Here is a 20,767-nt window from a genome sequence, read left to right as displayed (position 1 = left end):
CGTGGTACCTTCAGGTGTTTGGAAATTGCTCCCAAGGATAAACCAGACTTGTGGAGGTCTACCATTTTTTCCCTGAGGTCTTGGCTGATTTCTTTTGATTTTCCCATGTAAAGCAAACAGGCACTGAGTTTGAAGGAAGGCCTTGAAATACATCCACAGATACACCTCCAATTGACTCAAATGATGTCAATCAGAAGCTTCTAAAGCCATGACATCATTTTCTGAAATTTTCCAAGCTGTTTAAAGGCACAGTCAACTAAGTGTATGTAAACTTCTGACCCACTGGAATTGTGATTAAGTGAAATAATCTGTCTGTAAACAATTGTTGGAAAAATGACTTGTGTCATGCACAAAGTAGATGTCCTAACGGACTTGCCAAAACTAGTTTGTTAACAAGAAATTTGTGGAATGGTTGAAAATCGAGTTTTAATGACACCAACCTAAGTGTATGTAAACTTCTGACTTCAACTGTACACACACACACACATATATATATATATATTAGCCGTTGCACAAGTATTCAGCTCCTTTGTTTAGGCAAGCCTAAATTTTGGCTTAAATCACATGGAAAATAATAGGGGTTGAAATGATTTTTGAACGACTAAGAGAGCATTTCGAAAGCCTCAAAGAAGGTCAGCCATTGGTAGATGGGAAACAATAACAAATCAGACATTGAATATCACCTTTTTTTTTTACTCCCTTTAACTCCCCAATTTTATGGTATCCAATTGGTAGTTACAGTCTTGTCTCATCGCTGCAACTCCCGTACGGACTAAGGGAGAGCCGAAGGTCGAGAGCCGTGCATCCTCCGAAACACAACCCAACCAAGCTGCACTGCTTCAAGACACAATGCCCACTTAACCCGGAAGCCAGCTGTACCAACGTGTCGGAGGAAACACTGTACACCTGGCGACCGTGGCAGCGTGCAAAGCCTTAAGGTTGGGGCAAATCCAACACAACACATCACTGAGTAACTGCAGCCTTATTTTCAAGCACGGTGGTGGCTGCATCATGGGATGGGTATTCTTGACATCAGCATATACTGGGAAGTTTTTCCAGGATAAAAAGAAACAGGATTGGCGCTAAGCAAAGGCAAAATCCTAGAGGAAAACTTGCTTCAGTGTCCTTTACACTAGACACTGGGAGAGGAATTCACCTTTCAGCCAGACAATAACCCAGAACAGAAGGCCAAACCTACACTGGAATTTTTTACCAAGAAGCAATGGTGTAAAGTACTTAAGTAAAAATTCAAAAGTTTATTTTTGTTTTGTATCTGTACTTAATTTATATTTGACAACTTTTACTTCACTACATTCCTAAAGAATGTAATGTACTTTTTACTCCATACATTTCCCCTGAAACCCAAAAGTACTCGTTACATTTTGAATGCTTAGCAGGACAGGAAAGTGGTCCAATTCACACACTTATCAAGGGAACATCTCTGATCTGACATACTCAATAAACACAAATGCTTCATTTTTAAATGATATCGGAGTATGCCCCTGGCTATGCGAAAATAAAATTGTGGTGTCTGGTTTGCTTAAGATAAGGAATTTGTAATGATTTACTACTTAAGTATATTTTATCAATTACATTTACTTTTGATACTGATAGGTTTGGTTTCTGAGCTTTATATATTATTAATCATTAGGTATAATAGAGACATGAGGAGAGCCATCAGTAAGCTTGGGAAGGGCTGAGTGCAGGGAAAACAATCACATGTAGCAGTACTGATAAGGGGAGGAACCGTGTAATGCTCATATCACTCAGCTCGCTGCAATAATGATGCAATGTTTAGTGATAAGGAGGAGACTCCACCCAAAGTGGGGTATGTATACTACCACGGGTAAAACCATGTTTTTGTCTAATGCAGCTGTATTGACCCTCTGGGCAGAATAAACTTGGTTTAAAGCTTTCTTAGTGTCCGTTGAGTTTGTACTCTGAAAACAATACTTAAGTACATTTAAAACCAAATACTTTTACTCAAGTACTATTTTACTGGGTGACTCACTTTTACTCAAGTATAACAATTGAGAACTTTTTCCACCACTGGAAAGAAGACATTGCATTTTCCAAGTTAGTTTTGACTTAAATCTGCTTGAAAATGGCAAGACTTGAAAATTGCCATCAAGCCACAATCCAACATCTTCAGAGAGCTTAAAAAAAAAGCTAATATTGCATAATCCAGGTGTGTAACGCATTCAGACTTACCCAAGATACAGCTGTAGTCGCTGCCAAAGGTGTTTCTAACATGTATTGACTAAGGGAGCTGAATACTTATGCAACAACTATATTTTAGTTATTTAATTTCTATGAATCTTTAACAAATGTTGAAAAAAAATTGTCCACCTCGACAGTGCATTTTGACTTAAAATGTATTAAATACATTTTAAAACACACTATGTAAGACAATATCATGTGAAGAAATCCAAGAGCAAAGCACTCTATATCTGATTAACACTCAAAGTACGAGAACAATAATTAAAACAATTAAGAATATTCCATTAGGAAATTCTGAAATACGCATTTATAAAATTGACAACCTATGAAAAGTAGAGGAACGGCCTCCCGAGTGGCACAGAGGTCGAAGGCACTGCATCGCAGTGCTTGAGGCGTCACTACAGACCTGGGTTCGATCCCAGGCTGTGTCGTAGCCAGCTACAACCGGGAGACCCATGAGGCAGCACACAATTGGCCCAGCGTCATCTGGGTTAGCGGAGGGTTTGGCCAGCCTGAATGTCCTTGTTCCATCGCACTCTAGCGACTCGTGGCGGGCCAGGCACAGTGTTTCCTCCGACACATTGGTGCGGTTGGCTTCCGGGTTAAGCGAGCAGTGTGTCAAGATGCAATGCGGCTTGGCAGGGTCGTGTTTTGGAGGACGCACGCCTCTCCTCAGTCCGTACAGCTGTTGCAGCGATGGGACAAGACTGAACTACCAAATTGGGGTAAAAAAAAAAACAAAAAAAAGTAACACAAAAACAAAGTAGAGGAGCTCATCACTACAACGCTTGTCTCCATTTGAACATACTCTATTACACTACGAAATACACTACTTCATACGTATTTGGACAGTGAAGCTAAAATGTTTTATTTGGCTATACTCCAGAATGTTTCATATTAAGCGGCAGTACAGAAGTCAGCATTTATGAGGGTATTTCATACATGTTTTGCGATTTAGAAATGAAATTAAAAGCATTTGTATCTATTCCCCCCCATTTGAAGAAGTCATAAGTATTTGGACAAATTCACTTACACTGCCTTCAGTAAGTAGTCACACCCCTTGACTTTTTCAAAAATGTTGTTTTACAGCCCGAATTCAAGACTGATTAAAGTTAGATTTGTCACCGTCTACACACAATACCCCCATAATGTCAAAGTGGAATTAATTTGACTAATTAATACAAATTGAAAAGCTGAAATGTCTTGAGTCAATAAGTACTCAACCCCTTTATTTTAATAAGTTCAGGAGTAAAAATTTGCTTAACAAGTCACAAGTTAACATGGTTTTTGAATGACTAACTCATCTCAGTAACCCACACATACAATTATCTGTAAGATCCCTCAGTTGAGCAGTGATTTTCAACCACAAAAGACCAACAAGGTTTTCCAATGCCTCGTAATTAATTGTTTTAATAAAAGCAGACATTGAATATCCCTTTGAGCATGGTGAAGTTATTAATTACACTTTGGATGGTGTATCAATACACCCAGTCACTACAAAGATGCTGGCATCCTTCCTAACTCAGTTGCCAGAGAGGAAGGAAACCACTCAGAGATTTCACCATGAGGCCAACGGTAACTTTAAAACAGTTGCAGAGTTTCATGGCTGTGTTAAGAGAAAACAGAGGATGGATCAACAACATTGTGGTTATGCCACAATACTAACCTAAATGATAGCGTGAAAAGTAAGCCTGTACAGAATAAAAATATTCCAAAACATGCATCCAATTTGCAATAAGGCACTAAAGTAAAACCGCAAAGAAATTGAACTTTATGTCCTGAATACAAAGCATTATGTTTGGGGCAAATCCAATACTGAATAAAACGCCATATTTTCAAGCATGATCATGGCTGCATCATGTTATGGGTATGCTTGTCATCAGTAAGGACTACGGAGTTTATGATAAAAAAGAAACAGAATAGAGCTAAGCACAGGCAAAATCCTAGAGGAAAATGTGCTTCAGTCTGCTTTCCAACAGACACGGAGACAAATTCACCTTTCAGCAGGTTGATAACCTAAAAAACAAAGGTCAAACATACACTGAAGTTGCTTACCAAGACAACATTGAATGTTCCTGAGTGGCCTAGTTACAGTTCTGAATTAAATCGACTTGAAAATGGCTGTCTAGCAATGATCAACAACCAACTTGCAGAGCTTGAAGAATCTTCAGAATAAATGTGCAAATATTGTACAATCCAGGTGTGCAAAGCTCCGAGACTTACCCAGAAAGACTCACAGCTGTAATCGCTGAAAAGGGTGATTCCCCATGTATTGACTCAGGGGGTTGAATACTGACCTAATCAAGATATACTGTATTAGTGTTTTATTTTTCATTATTTATTTTCAAAAGTTAGAATTTTTGTATGAAGAGGCGACTCTGGGATGCTGGCCTTCTAGCCTGAGTTGAAGAAAAAGCCATATCTCAGACTGGCCAATAAAAATAAAAAGATTAAGATGGCTAAAAGAACAGACACTGGACAGAGGAACTCTGCCTAGAAGCCCAGCATCCCAGAGTTGCCTCTTCATGTTGAGACTGGTGTTTTGCAGGTACTATTTAATGAAGCTACCAGTTGAGGAGTACTAATGTACTTGTCCTTTTGCGGGGCATCCCACTCCTCTTTCTATTCTAGTTAGAGCCAGTTTGCGCTGTTCTGTGAAGGGAGTAGTACACAGCATTGTACAAGATCTTCAGTATCTTAGCAATTTCTCACATGGAATAGCCTTCTTTTCTCAGAACAAGAATAGACTAACGAGTTTCAGAAGAAAGTTCTTTGTTTGTGGCCATTTTGAGCCTGTAATCGAACCCACAAATGCTGATGCTCCAGATACTCAACTAGTCTAAAGGCCAGTTTTATTGCTTCAGAACAGTTTTCAGCTGTGCTAACATTTCAAAAGGGTTTTCTAATGATCAATTAGCCTTTTAAAATGATAAACTTGGATTAGCTAACACAACGTGCCATTGGAACATAGGAGTGATGGTTGCTGATAATGGTCCTCTGTACGCCTATGTAGATATTCCATTGTTTTTTTTTGTTTTTTTTAATCAGCTGTTTCCAGTAACAAAAGTAATTTTCAACATTAAAATGTCTACACAGAATTTCTGTTCAATTTGATGCTATTTTAATAAAGGACAAAAAAAGTGCTTTTCTTTCAAAAACAAGAACATTTCTAAGTGACCCCAAACATTTGAACGGTAGTGTATGTTGAGTCTGCCTGTCGGAGGTGGAGTTCCAGAGCTCACAGGTGTGCCTGTCATGGATTGTGACTCCATCTCGTTCCTCGCCCTCTTCAACTGTGTCATTCACCGCCTGGCTCTGGACCAATGCATCAGCTGTCACCCGTATCTCTGCCCTCAGATAATGTTTCTCTTTCTGCTGGTGTGCCTTCAATGACTTTATCTTGTTCTTCAAAGTTTGAATCTGATCCATGTGAACCTTCATCAGATGAGCAGAATGGTACCGCCCTGAGCCCCCATCGATTACAGTGGCCTATGATAGAAACGGTAGATCAATTAAGAATTAAGTGACTCCAACACAAATGCTGTGCACACATTTTAAGAATCTAGCAAAACTAACCGCTTTCTTGGCAACCATGTGTTTTTCCGATGCGGCCTGTTGTCCAGCCCTTTGTCCACTTTTCTCCATGGATGGTTGTATGCTCTGCAAAAACATTCACGTTTTTAGTACACAACTATTTTTATTTTTTAAATTTAACCTTAATTTAAACTATTTTATTACACAGTATGCCTACACAATGATAGGCTATATACATTTTTTATTAAGAAAATGCACTGAAACCAAAATACCTTTAGTTTTGGTGATCCTCTCAGCACCAGCTCATTTCCTCTGGTGGTACGCTCCTAACCCTGGAACGGGTAGTACCATAGAAAGAAGCTGGTTTGATGAAAACCATGTCTGTTCTCTTTGGTCGCAATGTCATTTTTTTTTTCAATAAACAGCTCACTTTTGAATGGTAACTGTGTTAAGGGTGGAGTTGGGGCCGGGGTGAGGAGTACTGGAAAGGTGTGATTTATCTTACAATAGGCCATAAGTATACAAGCAGACCGCCAATTGTCCTCACTTTGATTATGCTGTAACAACATACTGTAGCACCAAGACCAGGACTTCTATTCATTTAAGTGAGCAGATTAGGGCTTTCAGAAGGAACGGAAAATCTAGTACAGCTAATAATTTTTTTTTTTTATCAATTAGTATATTTGAGTTTAACCACAATATTTGTTGTATTATTTGTTCTGTCTTTTCTGGTGGATTAAACTGAAATTGCAACCAACTTTCTATGTCTTGTTTAAAACAATATTTTGTTTTCAAATAACCTGAAGTGAATGAGAAAAAGGCCATTCTTGAACATGGGGTGAGATATTCTTACTAATTTGTAAATAAAGCCAGTTTATTTTGAATTATTTCTGTTTATAGAGGGAGAGAAACCCACAAATTACCTCTAAATCTCACAGCATAATCTCAAAACCTTTAGTTGAGCAACCACTGTAGGGTGGCCGGAAATATTCTGTTAAGTACTCGTAAATGAGATGCCATAACGGGAATGCTTTTGTAATCTTAAATGGTTTGTGTGTGTGTCAAAACATTCTGTGATTTGTGTCTCATATCTGGTAGTGAGACATTTTTATTTTTTACGGATATGTGGTGGCAAATTGTAATAAATGTTTTTACGGTTCTAATAGAAATAAATCAGATTGCGTTATACGACTTCAAATAAATATTTACACAGGAGCAGTTTCTGTTTTGTTCAGAGGAAGATGTTACACTCATCCTGGTTCAACTATTCAAATTATTACAAATGACCAAAAATATTATATTTTAGAAGGACGCTGTACAGATGAACACACATATAGACGGACAGACAGACACCCTAGAATGAAAACACTGGCGTACCCCTTCTTTTTTTAGGTCAATGTTTCTTAAATACTGGTCCTGGGGACCCAAAGGGGTGTACATTTTTGAACTAGTACTACACACTTGATTCCACTAATAAAATCTTTGAATCAGGCCATATATAGCCCCTCGCTTTCTCTGTCTGCACATACAGTATGTGTACACACACAAAGGAATAGGTTTTTGAAATAGTTAAAAAAGCCTATATCCATTCAAATGTTTGATGGATTATTTAAGGGGGATGGAATTTCTATCATCTATTTCTATCATCTATTTCTGTGATACAAACAGACTTACAAATGTATCCAGTAATGCGCTCCGGATGTGTGTGACCAGTTGGTCCGGCATGGAGAGGTTGAGAGAATGAGCCTCAGTTTGGCAGGTAGGTCCTCGTGACACCAGAATGGCAGGCAGCATCACAGAATACTCCACAGCCCTGAGAACAGAAATACATTAGAATAACTTTTTCCCTCCCAAAAGGAACATCAATATTCATTATATTACAACAACAAAAAAGATAGCTTCTCTCAAACGCACATAATATACACACTGTGGTACTGACATCAAGCCATTCCTGGTACATACAGTACCTTCCCTCCAGAAGACAGAGAGAGATGTGGTTAGCTATCTTTTGCAATTTCCAGAGGAGCCCACACCTCCTAAATTTGCAATGGCCCTTAGAATACCAAGGATATATGACTATACCCAAATAAGCACCCTATTCCAGATAAATATTTGGTGGGGTTGGCATATCTATTTTACATTCATTGTAGTCTCTTCCCACAGTCGCCGTATGAATGCCATGAGTCGAAGTGAGACAAAGTGCATACATTTTTGTCATGACATCAGATATCTGCAGTCTAGTTGGATCTTTTGACTGGTGACCCAAAGCATTTCCGCGTTCTGTCTCCGTACCGCTTGCTGTGACTTGGCTACCTGCTCAACTTTTTCGCTTTTCAACTCTGAATAACTTATTTAATCAAACTCTGTATTTAAGACACTTACCAAGGCCTTCATTTTATCTTTTTAATTCAATGCCTTATCTGGACATAGATCTGGAGGACCAACTCCGGCCTAAAAATTAAAGCTAAGTAACATTATGCCTTCTGATTGCAGTCGCTGTACTTGTAATACAGCGCCTTCAGCAAGTATTCAGATTCTTTTACTTTTTCCACATTACAGCCTTATTCTAAAATGTATTTATTTTTTCTCAGCAAATCCACACAAATAACCCCCATAATAACAAAGCGAAAACAGGTTTTTAGAAATGTTTGCAAATTTAAAAACAAAAAAACTTAAATATCTTTTTTACATAAGCATTCAGACCCTTTAGTATGAGACTCGAAATTGAGCTCAGGTACATCCTGTTTTTATTGATCATCCTTGAGATGTTTCTACAACTTGATTAGAGTCCACCGGTGGTAAATTCAAATTCAATTGATTGGGAATGATTTGGAAAGGCACACACTTGTCTATATAAAAAGGTCCCACAGTTGACAGTGCATGTCAGAGCAAAAACAAAGCCATTAGGTCAAAGGAATTGTCCGTAGAGCTCCAAGACAAGATTGTGTTGAGGCACAGATCTGGGGAAGGGTACCAAAACATTTATGCAGCATTGAAGGTCCCCAAGAACACAGTGGACTCCATCATTCTTAAAATGGAAGACGACTCTTCCTAGAGCTGGCTGCCCGGCCAAACTGAGCAATCAGGGAAGAAGGGCCTTGGTCAGGGAAATGACCAAGAACCCGATGGTCACTCTGACAGAGCTCCAGTTCCTCTGTGGAGATGGGAGAATCTTCCAGAAGGACAACCATCTCTGCAGCACTCCACCAAATCAGGCCTTTATGGTAGAGTGGCCAGACAGAAGCCGGTCATCAGCGAAAGGCACGACAGCCCGCTTGGTGTTTGCCAAAAGGCACCTAAATACTCTCAGACCATGAGAAACAAGGTGATCTGGTCTGATGAAACCAAGTTTGAACTCTCTAGCCTGAATGCCAGGAAATGTCTGGATGAAACCTGGCACCATCCCTACAGTGAAGCATGGTGACAGCAGCATCATGCTGTGGGGATGTTTTTCAGCAGCAGGGACTGGGAGACAAGTCAGGATCGAGGGAAAGATGAACAGAACAAATTATACAGATCCTTGATGAAAACCTGCTCCAGAGTGCTCAGAACCTCAGACTGGAAGGTGAATCTTCAACCCAACAGGACAACGACCCAAAGCACACAGCCAAGATAATGCAGGAGTGGCTTCGAGACAAGTGTCTAAATGTCCTTGAGTGGCCCAGCCAGAGCCCGGACTTGAACCTGATCGAACATCTCTGGAGAGACTTGAAAATAGCTGTGCAACAACGCTCCTCATCCAACCTGAGAGAACTTGAGAGGATCTGCAGAGAAAATGGGAGAAATTCCCCAAATACAGGTGTGCCAAGCTTGAAGCATCATACCCAAAGACAGTGAACGCTGCCAAAGGTGCTTCAACAAAGTACTGAGTAAAGGGTCTGAATACTTATGTAAATTTGATATTTCAGTTTGTTACAGTTGCAAGAAAAAAATGAAAAAAATAAAAAAAGGGGTATTGTGTGTAGATTGATGAGGGGGAAAAAAACTATTTAATCCATTTTAAAATAAGGCTGTAACGTAAAAAGAAATGTGGAAAAAGGAGTCTGAATACTTTCCGAATGCACTGTATACAGGAGAACTATAGCCTTGTGGTGAGGATAGCGGAGTTGCAAGCTCCGCTGCAGACAAATCATTAGGCAAGGGCAATTTAAGTGTAGGAAAGAAGGATCCAGCATCTGGTGCCACCAATAAATACAGGTACTAGTGTTAATTCCCCTGCACAGTCCCCGCAGCTGGACAATATTCCCATGACTTCTGGAAAGAAATGCTGGTCGGCATGCTCAACAGGTGTCGCTCATTCAGTCGATAGAAACATTCAACCGGTTTCCCCCACTAACCAACTAGCCACAGTCAGCCTTCTCAGAGTCTGTGTTACGCGCAAGGGTGGGCAATTCCAGTCTTCGGGGGCCTGAGTGGTGTCAGCTTTGCCCCAGCTAACACACCTGACTCCAATAATAACCTAATCATGATCTTCAGTTTAGAATGCAACTTGATTAAAATCAGCTGTGTTTGCTAAGGTTGGAGAGAAAGTGTGACACCAAATCAGGCCCCCGAGGATTGGAGTTGCCCACCCCTGCTTACGGGGTCTGAGCCGCCGAAGCCTCGCCCCATTAGCTCTGACAAATTGAAAACTCCAGTCATTGGCGACTCCATTACCCACAATATTAGACTTTAAAATAATCATCTCGCGATCATACATTGTTTACCAGGGGACAGGGCTACCGACAAAGGCTAATCTTAAAAATAATATAAGGAAAATTAAATGTTGGTACAGTCGTGGCCAAAAGTTAAGAATGACAAATAGTGTCTTTAGATATTTTTGTCAGATGTTACTATGGAATACTGAAGTATAATTACAAGCATTTCATAAGTGTCAAAGGCTTTTATTGACAATTACATGAAGTTGATGCAAAGAGTCAATATTTGCAGTGTTGACCCTTCTTTTTCAAGAACTCTGCAATCTGCCCTGGCATGCTGTCAATTAACCTCTGGGCCAAATCCTGACTGATGGCAGCCCATTCTTGCATAATCAATGCTTGGAGTTTGTCAGAATTTGTGGGTTTTTGTTTGTCCATCCGCATCTTGAGGATTGGCCACAAGTTCTCAATGGGATTAAGGTCTGGGGAGTTTCCTGGCCATGGACCCAAAATATCGACGTTTTGTTCCCCGAGCCACTTAGATATCACTTTTGCCTTATGGCAAGGTGCGCCATCATGCTGGAAAAGGCATTGTTCATCACCAAACTGTTCCTGGATGGTTGGGAGAAGTTGCTCTCGGAGGATGTGTTGGTACCATTATTTATTCATGGCTGAGTTCTTAGGAAAATGTGTGAGTGAGCCCACTCCCTTGGCTGAGAAGCAACCCCACACATGAATGGTCTCAGGATGCTTTACTGTTGGCATGACACAGGACTGATGGTAGCGCTCACCTTGTCTTCTCCGGACAAGCTTTTTTCCGGATGCCCCAAACAATCAGAAAGGGGATTCAGAGAAAATTTCTTTACCCCAGCCCTCAGCAGTCCAATCCCTGTACCTTTTGCAGAATAGAAGTCTGTCCCTGATGTTTTTCCTGGAGATAAGTGGCTTCTTTGCTGCCCTTCTTGACACCAGGCCATCCTCCAACAGTCTTCGCCTCACTGTGCGTGCAGATGCACTCACACCTGCCTGTTGCTATTCCTGAGCAAGCTCTGTACTGGTGGTGCCCCGATCCTGCAGCTGAATCAACTTTAGGAGACGGTCCTGGCACTTCCTGGAATTTCTTGGGCGCCTGAAGCCTTCTTCACAACAATTGAACCGCTCTCCTTGAAGTGCTTGATGATCTGATAAATGGTTTATTTAGGTGCAATCTTACTGGCAGCAATATCCTTGCCTGTGAAGCCCTTTTTGTGCAAAGCAATGATGACGGCACGTGTTTCCTTGCAGGTAACCATGGCTGACAGAGGTAGAACAATGATTCCAAGCACCACCCTCCTTTTGAAGCTTCCAGTCTGTTTATCGAACTCAATCAGCATGACAGAGTGATCTCCAACCTTGTCCTCTTCAACACTCACACCTGTGTTAATGAGAGAATCAGCTGATGTCAGCTGGTCCTTTTGTGGCAGGGCTGAAATGCAGTGGAAATGTTTGCATGGCAAAGAGGGACTTTGATCAGTCTTCAGAACATTCTGGAGTATATGCAAATTGCCATCATACATTTTAAGTCTGCTGCCTCAGTTTGTATGTGTGTGTCATTCTCAAAACCTTTGGCCACGACTGTACTCTCCTGGTCCACAAGACACCTACTAGACTGGGGTAAGAACTGCCAGACTAAATGTCTAAGACCCCATCATCCATTGAAGACCAAGACATCTCCGCTCTCCCTCCCGAATAAATCAACCTCCGGGAGGCCTTCAGTAAGAGGCAAGCCGACACCCACCCTCCCTCATTGTCCATATGACTGCACCATAGAACTCCTACCGGCTCCATCCCTCCCCGGGCCCGTCTTTACTCCCTCTCGATCCCTGAAGCTGCAGTAATGGACAATTATATTCAGGAGTCGCTGGAGGTAGGTTTCATTCACTCCTCAACATCCCCAGCTGGTGCAGGTTTGGAGGTCTGCGTCGACTACCGAGGGCTGTACAGGATCACGATTAAGAACCGTTACCCCCCACCCGATGTCTGCTGCCTTGGAACTGACCGAGGGGGCTGAATTCTTCACCAAATTGGACCTCCGCAACACTTACAATCTGGTGAGATTCAGGGAGGGAGATGAGTGGGAGACTGCCTTTAACACCCCTATTGGCCACTGAGTATTTAGTCATGCCATTCAGATGATCTAACTCACTGGCAGTATTCCAAGCATAAGTCAATGACACTCTTAGGGATATGTTGAATCGGTTCGTCTTTGTTTACCTCAATGAAATCCTGATCTTCTCCAAGACCCTTCCGGAACACACCCTGCAAGTCCGCCAAGTCCTGAGACGCCTCCAGCAGTTCCTTTGGTGTGGTGGCAGTGCCTCTCACAGCCCTACCCTGCAAGTCCCAGACCCGTTTCGGCTGGACCCCCGAGGCTGACAGGCCATTCACGGCGCTCAAGGGACATTTCACCTCCGGACCCATCCTCGTTCATCCTGATCCTATTCGTCCCTTCTTGGTAGAGGTGGACACCTTGGACACTTTCCAAACGGTTCTCGCCAGCGGAATGCAACGACGATGTGGGCAACAGAGCTCTTGGCAGTCAAGTGTGCCCTTGAGGGGTGGAGACACTGGTTGAAGGGGGCACCTCATCCTTTCGTGTCCTGGACAGACCATAAGAACTTGGTCTCCATTCAAGAAGCCAGGAGGGTGAATGCTCGCCAGGCGGGCTCTGTTTAACAGGGTCAACTCCAGCCTATCGTCCGGGATCCAAGAATCAGAAAGCAGATGCCCTGTCCCATCAACACGATGTCTCTAACAAGTAGAGGGACTCAGAGTCCACTACCCCAGCTCCCGCATTGTGTCTCCCGTGTTATGGAATATAGAAACCATGGTACGACAAGCCCAGACCCGAGAACCTTAACCCGGCGGGGGTCCCACTAACAGACTATGTTGCACATGTGGCCAAAGCAAGTCGTCAAAACAGCGCCCCGGCTGGGTTGGTCCAACCTCTGCCCATCCCCAGCCAGCCCTGGTCCCACCTGTCCGTAGACTATCACAGGGTTACCTCCATCCCAAGGGCTTACCACTATCCTTGTGGTCGTTGTTCGGTTCTCCAAGGCAGCCCATTTCATTGCCTTACCAAAGTTGCCCTCAGCGAAGGAGTCTTTCGACTACACAGACTTTCCCAGGACATTGTCTCGGATCGTGGGCCCCAGTCCTTCACACGGTATTGGAAAGCCTTCTGCTCCCTGTTGGGTGTGTCGCTGAGTCTCTCCTCAGGGTTCCACCCACAGTCGAATGGGCAAACAGAGCAGGCCATCCAGGAGCTGGGGAAGTTCCTCCACTGTTTTTCTCCACCCAGGCCAACAACTGGTGCAAGTTCCTCGTCTGGGCACAGTAAGCTCACAACACATTGCTGAACCGTTTGAGTGTCAGTTGGGGTTCGCCCACCGTTTCCTGAACAAGATGCCGAAGCGGGGGTGTCATTAGCCGAGGCGTTCATTTTACGATGTCGCCTCACCTGGATCAGAGCGCAATCCTCCTTTCTCTGATCAGCTGCCCGACTCCAACACCAGGAAAATGGGCTCCTCCGACCGGGTCAACGAGTGTGGCTGTCCACCGGTGATCTTCCCTTAAAATGAAGCTCGCTCCATCGGAACCATTCAAGATCCTGAGTCATATCAACCCAGTCACCTATTTTCTACAGCTTCCCAGGTCTATGAGGGTCTGTTCATCCTTCCATGTCTCAAGCTGGTAAGGACCAGTCCCTTCTCTCCCCCCCCGCCGGTCACCCAGCCTACACTGTCCGGCATCTGTTGGAGGCTCGTCGGGTCCTAGGCACCCTGCAGTACCTGGTGGACTGGAAGGGCTACGGCCCCGAGGAGCGGGCATGGCTGCCTGCTCGGGACATCCTGGATCTGGGACTCCAACCAACTACGTGGTAGTCGCTCTGGCTCCAAGGCTGGAGCCACTCCTAGAAGGAGGGAGGTACTGTCCTGTCATGGTTCCACCTGTCACCAGAGGGCGGCAGAGACCGTCCTAGGGACATTAATGACACTCAGGTGTGTCCTATTTAATCGTTATGATTTCCCTGTTAAAAAGGTGCGTTTTCGGTTGTCCTTTGCTGAAGTTTGAATTATGTGCCGTGTGCGTTTGTCTCCTGAGTTTGCGACTTAGTGTTTGTTGTTTTCCCAGTGTTACTGTGATCTTTCCGTTACAGTTTCTCAGTAAAGTATTATGTTTATCCCCAACCACTGATTCCTCGTCTGGTCTCGTCTCTGCACCTCGGTCCAACCTCACCATGTCACATTCCTCATCTGGTCTCTTCTCTGTACCTGGGTCCAAACTCACCATGTCACAGAGAGATGTTGGCATCAAGTAATTGTCTTTGGCCTGCTCCCAGTTAGAGGGAGTGATGAGCTCTACAGCAGAGTCTCACAACTCAATCGCTGGTTGAAAACTGTTTTCTGCCCCCTCCCAAAATATAGATGTTTTAGATAACTGGCCCCCTTTGAGACTCTCCCACAAACCAGACAAAGCCTGGCCTGCTGAGGAATGATGGACTCCATCCAAGCTGGAGGGATGCTCTCATCTTATCTATCAACATAGACAGGGCTCTAACTCCTCTAGCTTTACAACGAGATGGCTAACAGGATGCAGGCTTAGTGGAGTCTGCCATAGCAGTCAGTGTAGTAAGCTCAGCTTTCCCCCTTGAGACAGTGTCTGTCTCGATCTAGGTCAGGCAAAACATGGCAGTGTTCGCCTTAGCAATCTCACTGGAATAAAGATCTCCTCCATTACAGTCATTATTGAAACAGATTGTGATAATATCTCAAAATAGGACTACTTGGAAGTTAGATCCCTCACTTCCAAGGCAGTCAGTCAATTAACGAATCACTGATCATAACCTTGATGTGATTGGCCTGACAAACATTGCTCAAGCCTGATGAATTTGCATGAGGCCTCTCCTCCTGGTTACAATAGTGACCATATCCCCGCACATCCCTCAAAAGACGGAAGTGTTGCTAACATTAACGACAGCAAAGTTCAATACGAAAAAAGGACTGTTTGTCTGTCTTTTAGTAATGAAATCTATGCAGCTTACTCAATCACTTTTATAGCTACTGTTTACAGGCCTCCTGGGCCGTATACAGCTTATCTGACTTAGTTGTCTGAATTCCGATTGGACTTTGGTCATTCAAATTTTTGGTGACTTCAATATTCACATGGAAAAGTCCACAGACCCACTCAGAAAAGGCTTTCGAAGCCATCATCGACTCAGTGGGTTTTGTCCAACATGTCTCCGAACCTATGCATTGCCACAGTCATACCCTAGATCTAGTTTTGTCCCATGGAATAAATAGTGGATCTAAAAAGTTTCCACAACCCATCTATTGTTTGCAATCGCAACAAATAATCTGCTCAGACCCCAACCAAGGACTATTACTTATTTAATTACCATATTAATTACTTTCAATGTACTGCTAATAACATTTACCTTATTGTTAGTGTCAAGTGCAATATTAATATCTTCAATATTTTGTCTGTTTCTAAAAGTAAACTAAGATCAAATCGTTGTATTTGTTTACAGCCCATTGTGGTGAGTGACGTTCATTAATGTGTCAACCTGACAAGATAACTCTTTAGGTCACAACTCAAAATAAATACGGCAAATTTTTAAATGGATGTTTAATGTCCCAGCGAAGAAAAAGCTGAATAAAAGGGTAGGGCTTTGAGGAGTCTTTACCAGAGTGTGGAGAGTGAAGAAATAAAAGTCACGTATCTATAATACCCAAGATGACCGCTGCTGACCAAACCAGTTGCCATCTCCTTCACCCCACCATCTTCCTTATTTTTATCATTTCAAACTCTTTCTAAACATCCTCTACTAAAGAGGACACACATTAAGTGTACAGATTTGTTGAGTATGTGGTGTTACTGATGTTATTGTAGAATTACAGGATATATTCCAAAAGGCACATGTATTAAACTCCAATACATACATAAGCAAAATCCATGGAGAAACAAAATCCTAGGAGTATGATACACTTTGAGAAGACTGAAAAAAGAAGTCCCCACACACTTGGATAAATAAATACTACTTTCTTTAGTTCTTATGTTCCTGCACCTAAACTAGCTTGTTGGGTGTGAGATTCCTCCAGTATGATACAAACACACGCACATGATTTCAAATTAGCACTGTACCATATTTCTGCCTGTCTGTCAGCAAACAACCCGACCATCGTCTCTCCTCTGAGTGCTTTTGCTGCTTCCTTGAACACTGACAGACCTGAGAGACACACACGCTATGAGACGAGAGAATTCCATTTTAATTCATGATTGTTATATTTGTCAATGCCACACACACACGCTACCTGCGTCTGCTGTGGAGCTGAACAGGCCTAGTACTGTGACGGGGGCGATAGCTGCATGTCGCTGGTACAGGTCCCCCTCCAGGAATGATGTCACCTCATCAGGAGAAGACAGGAGGACAGGGGACACCAGACGACTCCTGGGTTACACACCAAAAGAAAAAACACAGACATGGTGATGTGCAGGCCCCATGGTTGATGGTCTTATCACATGTACGCAACCGCTCACACAGGGGTTTGATCCCTTTCTCCACCCCTTCCCCCTAAGCTTTCTCCCCCGCTCTTTCTAAGCTGTCTGACTAACACGCAAAAATGCTTTCAAATCTTTATGAAAAAAGACATGGCTGGCACCCTTTAGAACAGTGGTTCCAAAAAAAAAAATGTCACACACCCCCAACAAAGCACTCATCTTCCAGATGAGGAAAGAATGCACCCGTTTTAAGAACAAATGGATAAATGTGCAGAAAAGGGTGAAATTTGAGAAAGGTAGGTAACATGTAAACAAAGCATTAAGGTAACATGTAATAACACACTACCATGTCACTTTGTTATTATTATAATATGTAAATGAAGGCATTACAGTAACAAGTAAATTAAGCTAGAAGCCAGCCCAAGCCTACAATAGCCTCCGCTATTTCCTGGTTCCATTTTATTTTATTCTGAGCACCTTCAAAGTTCGACTGACATTGTAACCTAACAGCAGCGATACCCATCCTTTTTTCTCTCTACATAATGGACTTTTAAATAGAACATGTAAATGAAGGAAGTCCTAGCTTTAGTTTTTTGAGCCTTCCTTCGAGGGTAAACAATATATCTACTGTATACAACACATTTATAGCTGAACATTCTGTAACTTTGAACCCACCTCAACTAGCCCCATATACCTAGTTTGAAGGAGATGTCCATAAATGCAAAAGAATATTCTATATGTTCTATTTTACTTTAGTGGAGGTGTCACTCACAGCATGATGAACCTGTTCAGGCTCTCAGTACCCAGCATGCCTTGGTAAGGCTGGCTAGGCTCCTTTGGGCAGTACAGACGGACGGTGGGAAAGGAGCTGATTTTCTGAGCGCTGCACACGTCAGTCCACTCCCCACAATCCAGCACAGCAAGCTCCACGTCGCTGACGTCAGCGTCTTATAAATACATCCGGCGAAACAGGACACGTTAGATACATGCATAAAGTCAACTGACACATTGATGTCAAATGGATAGGCTACATATACAGTTCACTGTCACATTCCTGAAGATGCCAAATAGATACAATCAACAGCTCTGGATATCAAATACATAAAGATATACAGACAAATGGCATAAGTATCCGACAGTCAGACATATTGATCTGACCGTCCAGATGAAAATAGTTCTATTGATTGACTGAGCCTAAATTGTCTTATCGACCACAAGGTCTTTGTGGGACACGGCTTATTGACAGAGCTAAAAAAGGTCATATTGATTAACTGTCAAGATTATCAGGGAACTTACCTAACCCCTTTTGCTTCAAGTACAGTGATATACAAGAACATTGAAAGAACTGCTGAATCAACCATTCAAATGCATGTCTTAATGCATTACCTTCTAGGGATTCTGAGACCTCTATGTAGGACTGCATGAAAGCCATGGAGACAGCATCCCCTGGTGGAGAAAAATAGAACGACTTACATTTCAATACAGAAATTAACATAATTGTAAAAGTAGTTAAATAAACATTTTACGGCTGCCACATTATCTTAAATATCAGGACCGAGGGGTGTCTTTTACACTAGCCTGGGCACCTGTCAAGGAGTTGACATGATAGCACAAACAGATCTGAGACCATGCTACTTGTACACTGATTGGCTTATACAGAACTGTGTGTGAGACTTTCTTTGCCATGGCAATTCTGAATCATAAAATACATTTGAAAATTATAGAATTGGTAGAATGTATAGCAACTAGGGCTGATCTCATTTAGTCGACAGGTCGATAGGCTGTTGGTCGACCGAGATTTTAGTCGAGCGGTTGCCAGTTCTAATTATTTTTTTAAAACGGTGCACAAGACACGTCTGAGTCGCACCCGTCTCAGTGGACTAATCCATTGAGGCACGGGGATAGCACAGTCCATTTTAAGACGTGATACTGAAATTGTATATGGTTATATTGGGTAAAAATAAAAACGAATAAATCTGTTATTCTATAACAAATGCGCTTTCTACTGCGTTGGATATAGTCGCTGTCTGTGGTTCTGAAACAATCTTCAGTGCACCGTAGAATTGCCGCCTTTCCCTACGTTGCTATGTGCATAATAGCCAAATTAACCGGCATTTTGAGATTGAGAACAACGCAGCAGAGGCAACTTTCCCCAGATCTGTGCCCACAGAACAACTCCTTTGACCTCATGGCTTGGTTTTTGCTGACAAGCAGGGTCAACTGTGGGACCTTATATAAACAGGTGTGTGCCTTCCAAAATTACCACCACAGGTGGACTCCAAATCAAGTTATCGAAACATCTCAAGGATGATCAATGGATAAAAGGATGCACCTGAGCTCAATTTCAAGTCTCATAGCAAAGGGTCTGAATACTTATGTAAATAAAGTTATGTTAAAATTCATCCCAGCCCCCTACTGGGACGAAAAATAAAATAGGACAAACACACATCACGACAAGAGACAACACTACATAAAGAGACCTTAGACAACATAGCATGGTAGCAACTAGAGGTCGACCGATTAATCGGAATGGCCGATTAATTAGGGCCGATTTCAAGTTTTCATAACAATCGGTAAATCGGTATTTTTGGCCACCAATTTGCCGATTTAAAAAATGTAATATTTTTTAACTAGGCAAGTCAGTTAAGAACACATTCTTATTTTTTTCAATGACGGCCTAGGAACGGTGGGTTACCTGCCTTGTTCAGGGGCAGAACAACAGATTTTTACCTTGTCAGCTCGGGGATTCAATCTTGCAACCTTACGGTTAACTAGTCCAACGCTCTAACCACCTGCTTTACATTGCACTCCACGAGAAGCCTGCCCGTTACGCGAATGCAGTAAGAAGCCAAGGTAAGTTGCTAGCTAGCATTAAACTTATCTTATAAAAAACTATCATAAATCACTAGTTAACTACACATGGCTGATGATATTACTAGTTCATCTAGCCTGTCCTGCGTTGCATATAATCGATGCGGTGCGCATTCGCGAAAAAGTACTGTCGTTGCTCCAACGTGTACCTAACCATAAACATCAATGCCTTTCTTAAAATCAATACACAAGTATATACTTTTAAACCTGCATATTTAGTTAATCTTGCCTGCTAACATGAATTTCTTTTAACTAGGGAAAATGTGTCACCTCTGCCACAGAGTCAGGGTATATGCAGCAGTTTGGGCTGCCTGGCTCATTGCGAACTGTGTGAATACTATTTCTTCCAAACAAAGACAGCCAACTTCGCCAAACGTGGGATGATTTAACAAAAGCGCATTTGCGAAAAAAGCACAATCGTTGCACGACTGTACCTAATCATAAACGTCAATGCCTTTCTTAAAATCAATACACAGAAGTATATATTTTTAAACCTGCATATTTAGCTAAAAGAAATCCAGGTTAGCAGGCAATATTAACCAGGTGAAATTGTGTCAGTTCTCTTGCGTTCATTGCACGCAGAGTCAGGGTATATGCAACAGTTTGGGCCGCCTGGCTCGTTCAACTAATTTGCCAGAATTTTACGTAATTATGACATAACATTGAAGGTTGTGCAATGTAACAGGACTATTTAGACTTAGGGATGCCACCCGTTAGATAAAATACGGAATGGTTCTGTATTTCACTGAAAAAAAATAAACGTTTTGTTTGAGATGATAGTTTACGGATTCGACCATATTAATAACCTAAGGCTCGTATTTCTGTGTGTTTATTATATTATAATTAAGTCTATGATTTGATATTTGATAGAGCAGTCTGATTGAGCGGTGGTAGGCACCAGCAAGCTCGTAAGCATTCATTCAAACAGCACTTTCGTGCGTTTTGCCAGCAGCCCTTCGCAATTC

The 20,767-nt window shown here is 42.3% G+C and overlaps 1 protein-coding gene across 2 annotated transcripts in view; it reads right to left on the bottom strand.

Moving 5' to 3' along the window:
• txndc16 (thioredoxin domain containing 16) overlaps window positions 1–20,767 on the bottom strand; it is a 53,175-nt gene that overhangs the window by 11,557 nt on the left and 20,851 nt on the right. For both annotated transcript variants that reach the window (XM_029729355.1, XM_029729356.1), the window contains exons 13-17: window positions 18,318–18,377; window positions 17,704–17,878; window positions 16,745–16,881; window positions 16,575–16,659; window positions 7,429–7,567 (exon numbers count right to left, since the gene is read on the bottom strand). In XM_029729355.1, coding sequence (XP_029585215.1) covers window positions 7,429–7,567; window positions 16,575–16,659; window positions 16,745–16,881; window positions 17,704–17,878; window positions 18,318–18,377 — 596 coding nt within the window. The remainder of the gene's footprint in view (window positions 1–7,428; window positions 7,568–16,574; window positions 16,660–16,744; window positions 16,882–17,703; window positions 17,879–18,317; window positions 18,378–20,767) is intronic.

This window comes from Salmo trutta, chromosome 33, assembly GCF_901001165.1.
Source record: "Salmo trutta chromosome 33, fSalTru1.1, whole genome shotgun sequence".
Taxonomy (NCBI): domain Eukaryota; kingdom Metazoa; phylum Chordata; class Actinopteri; order Salmoniformes; family Salmonidae; genus Salmo; species Salmo trutta.
The sequence above is the reverse complement of the archived record's forward strand: the minus strand, read 5'-3'. Positions and strand labels throughout refer to the sequence as shown.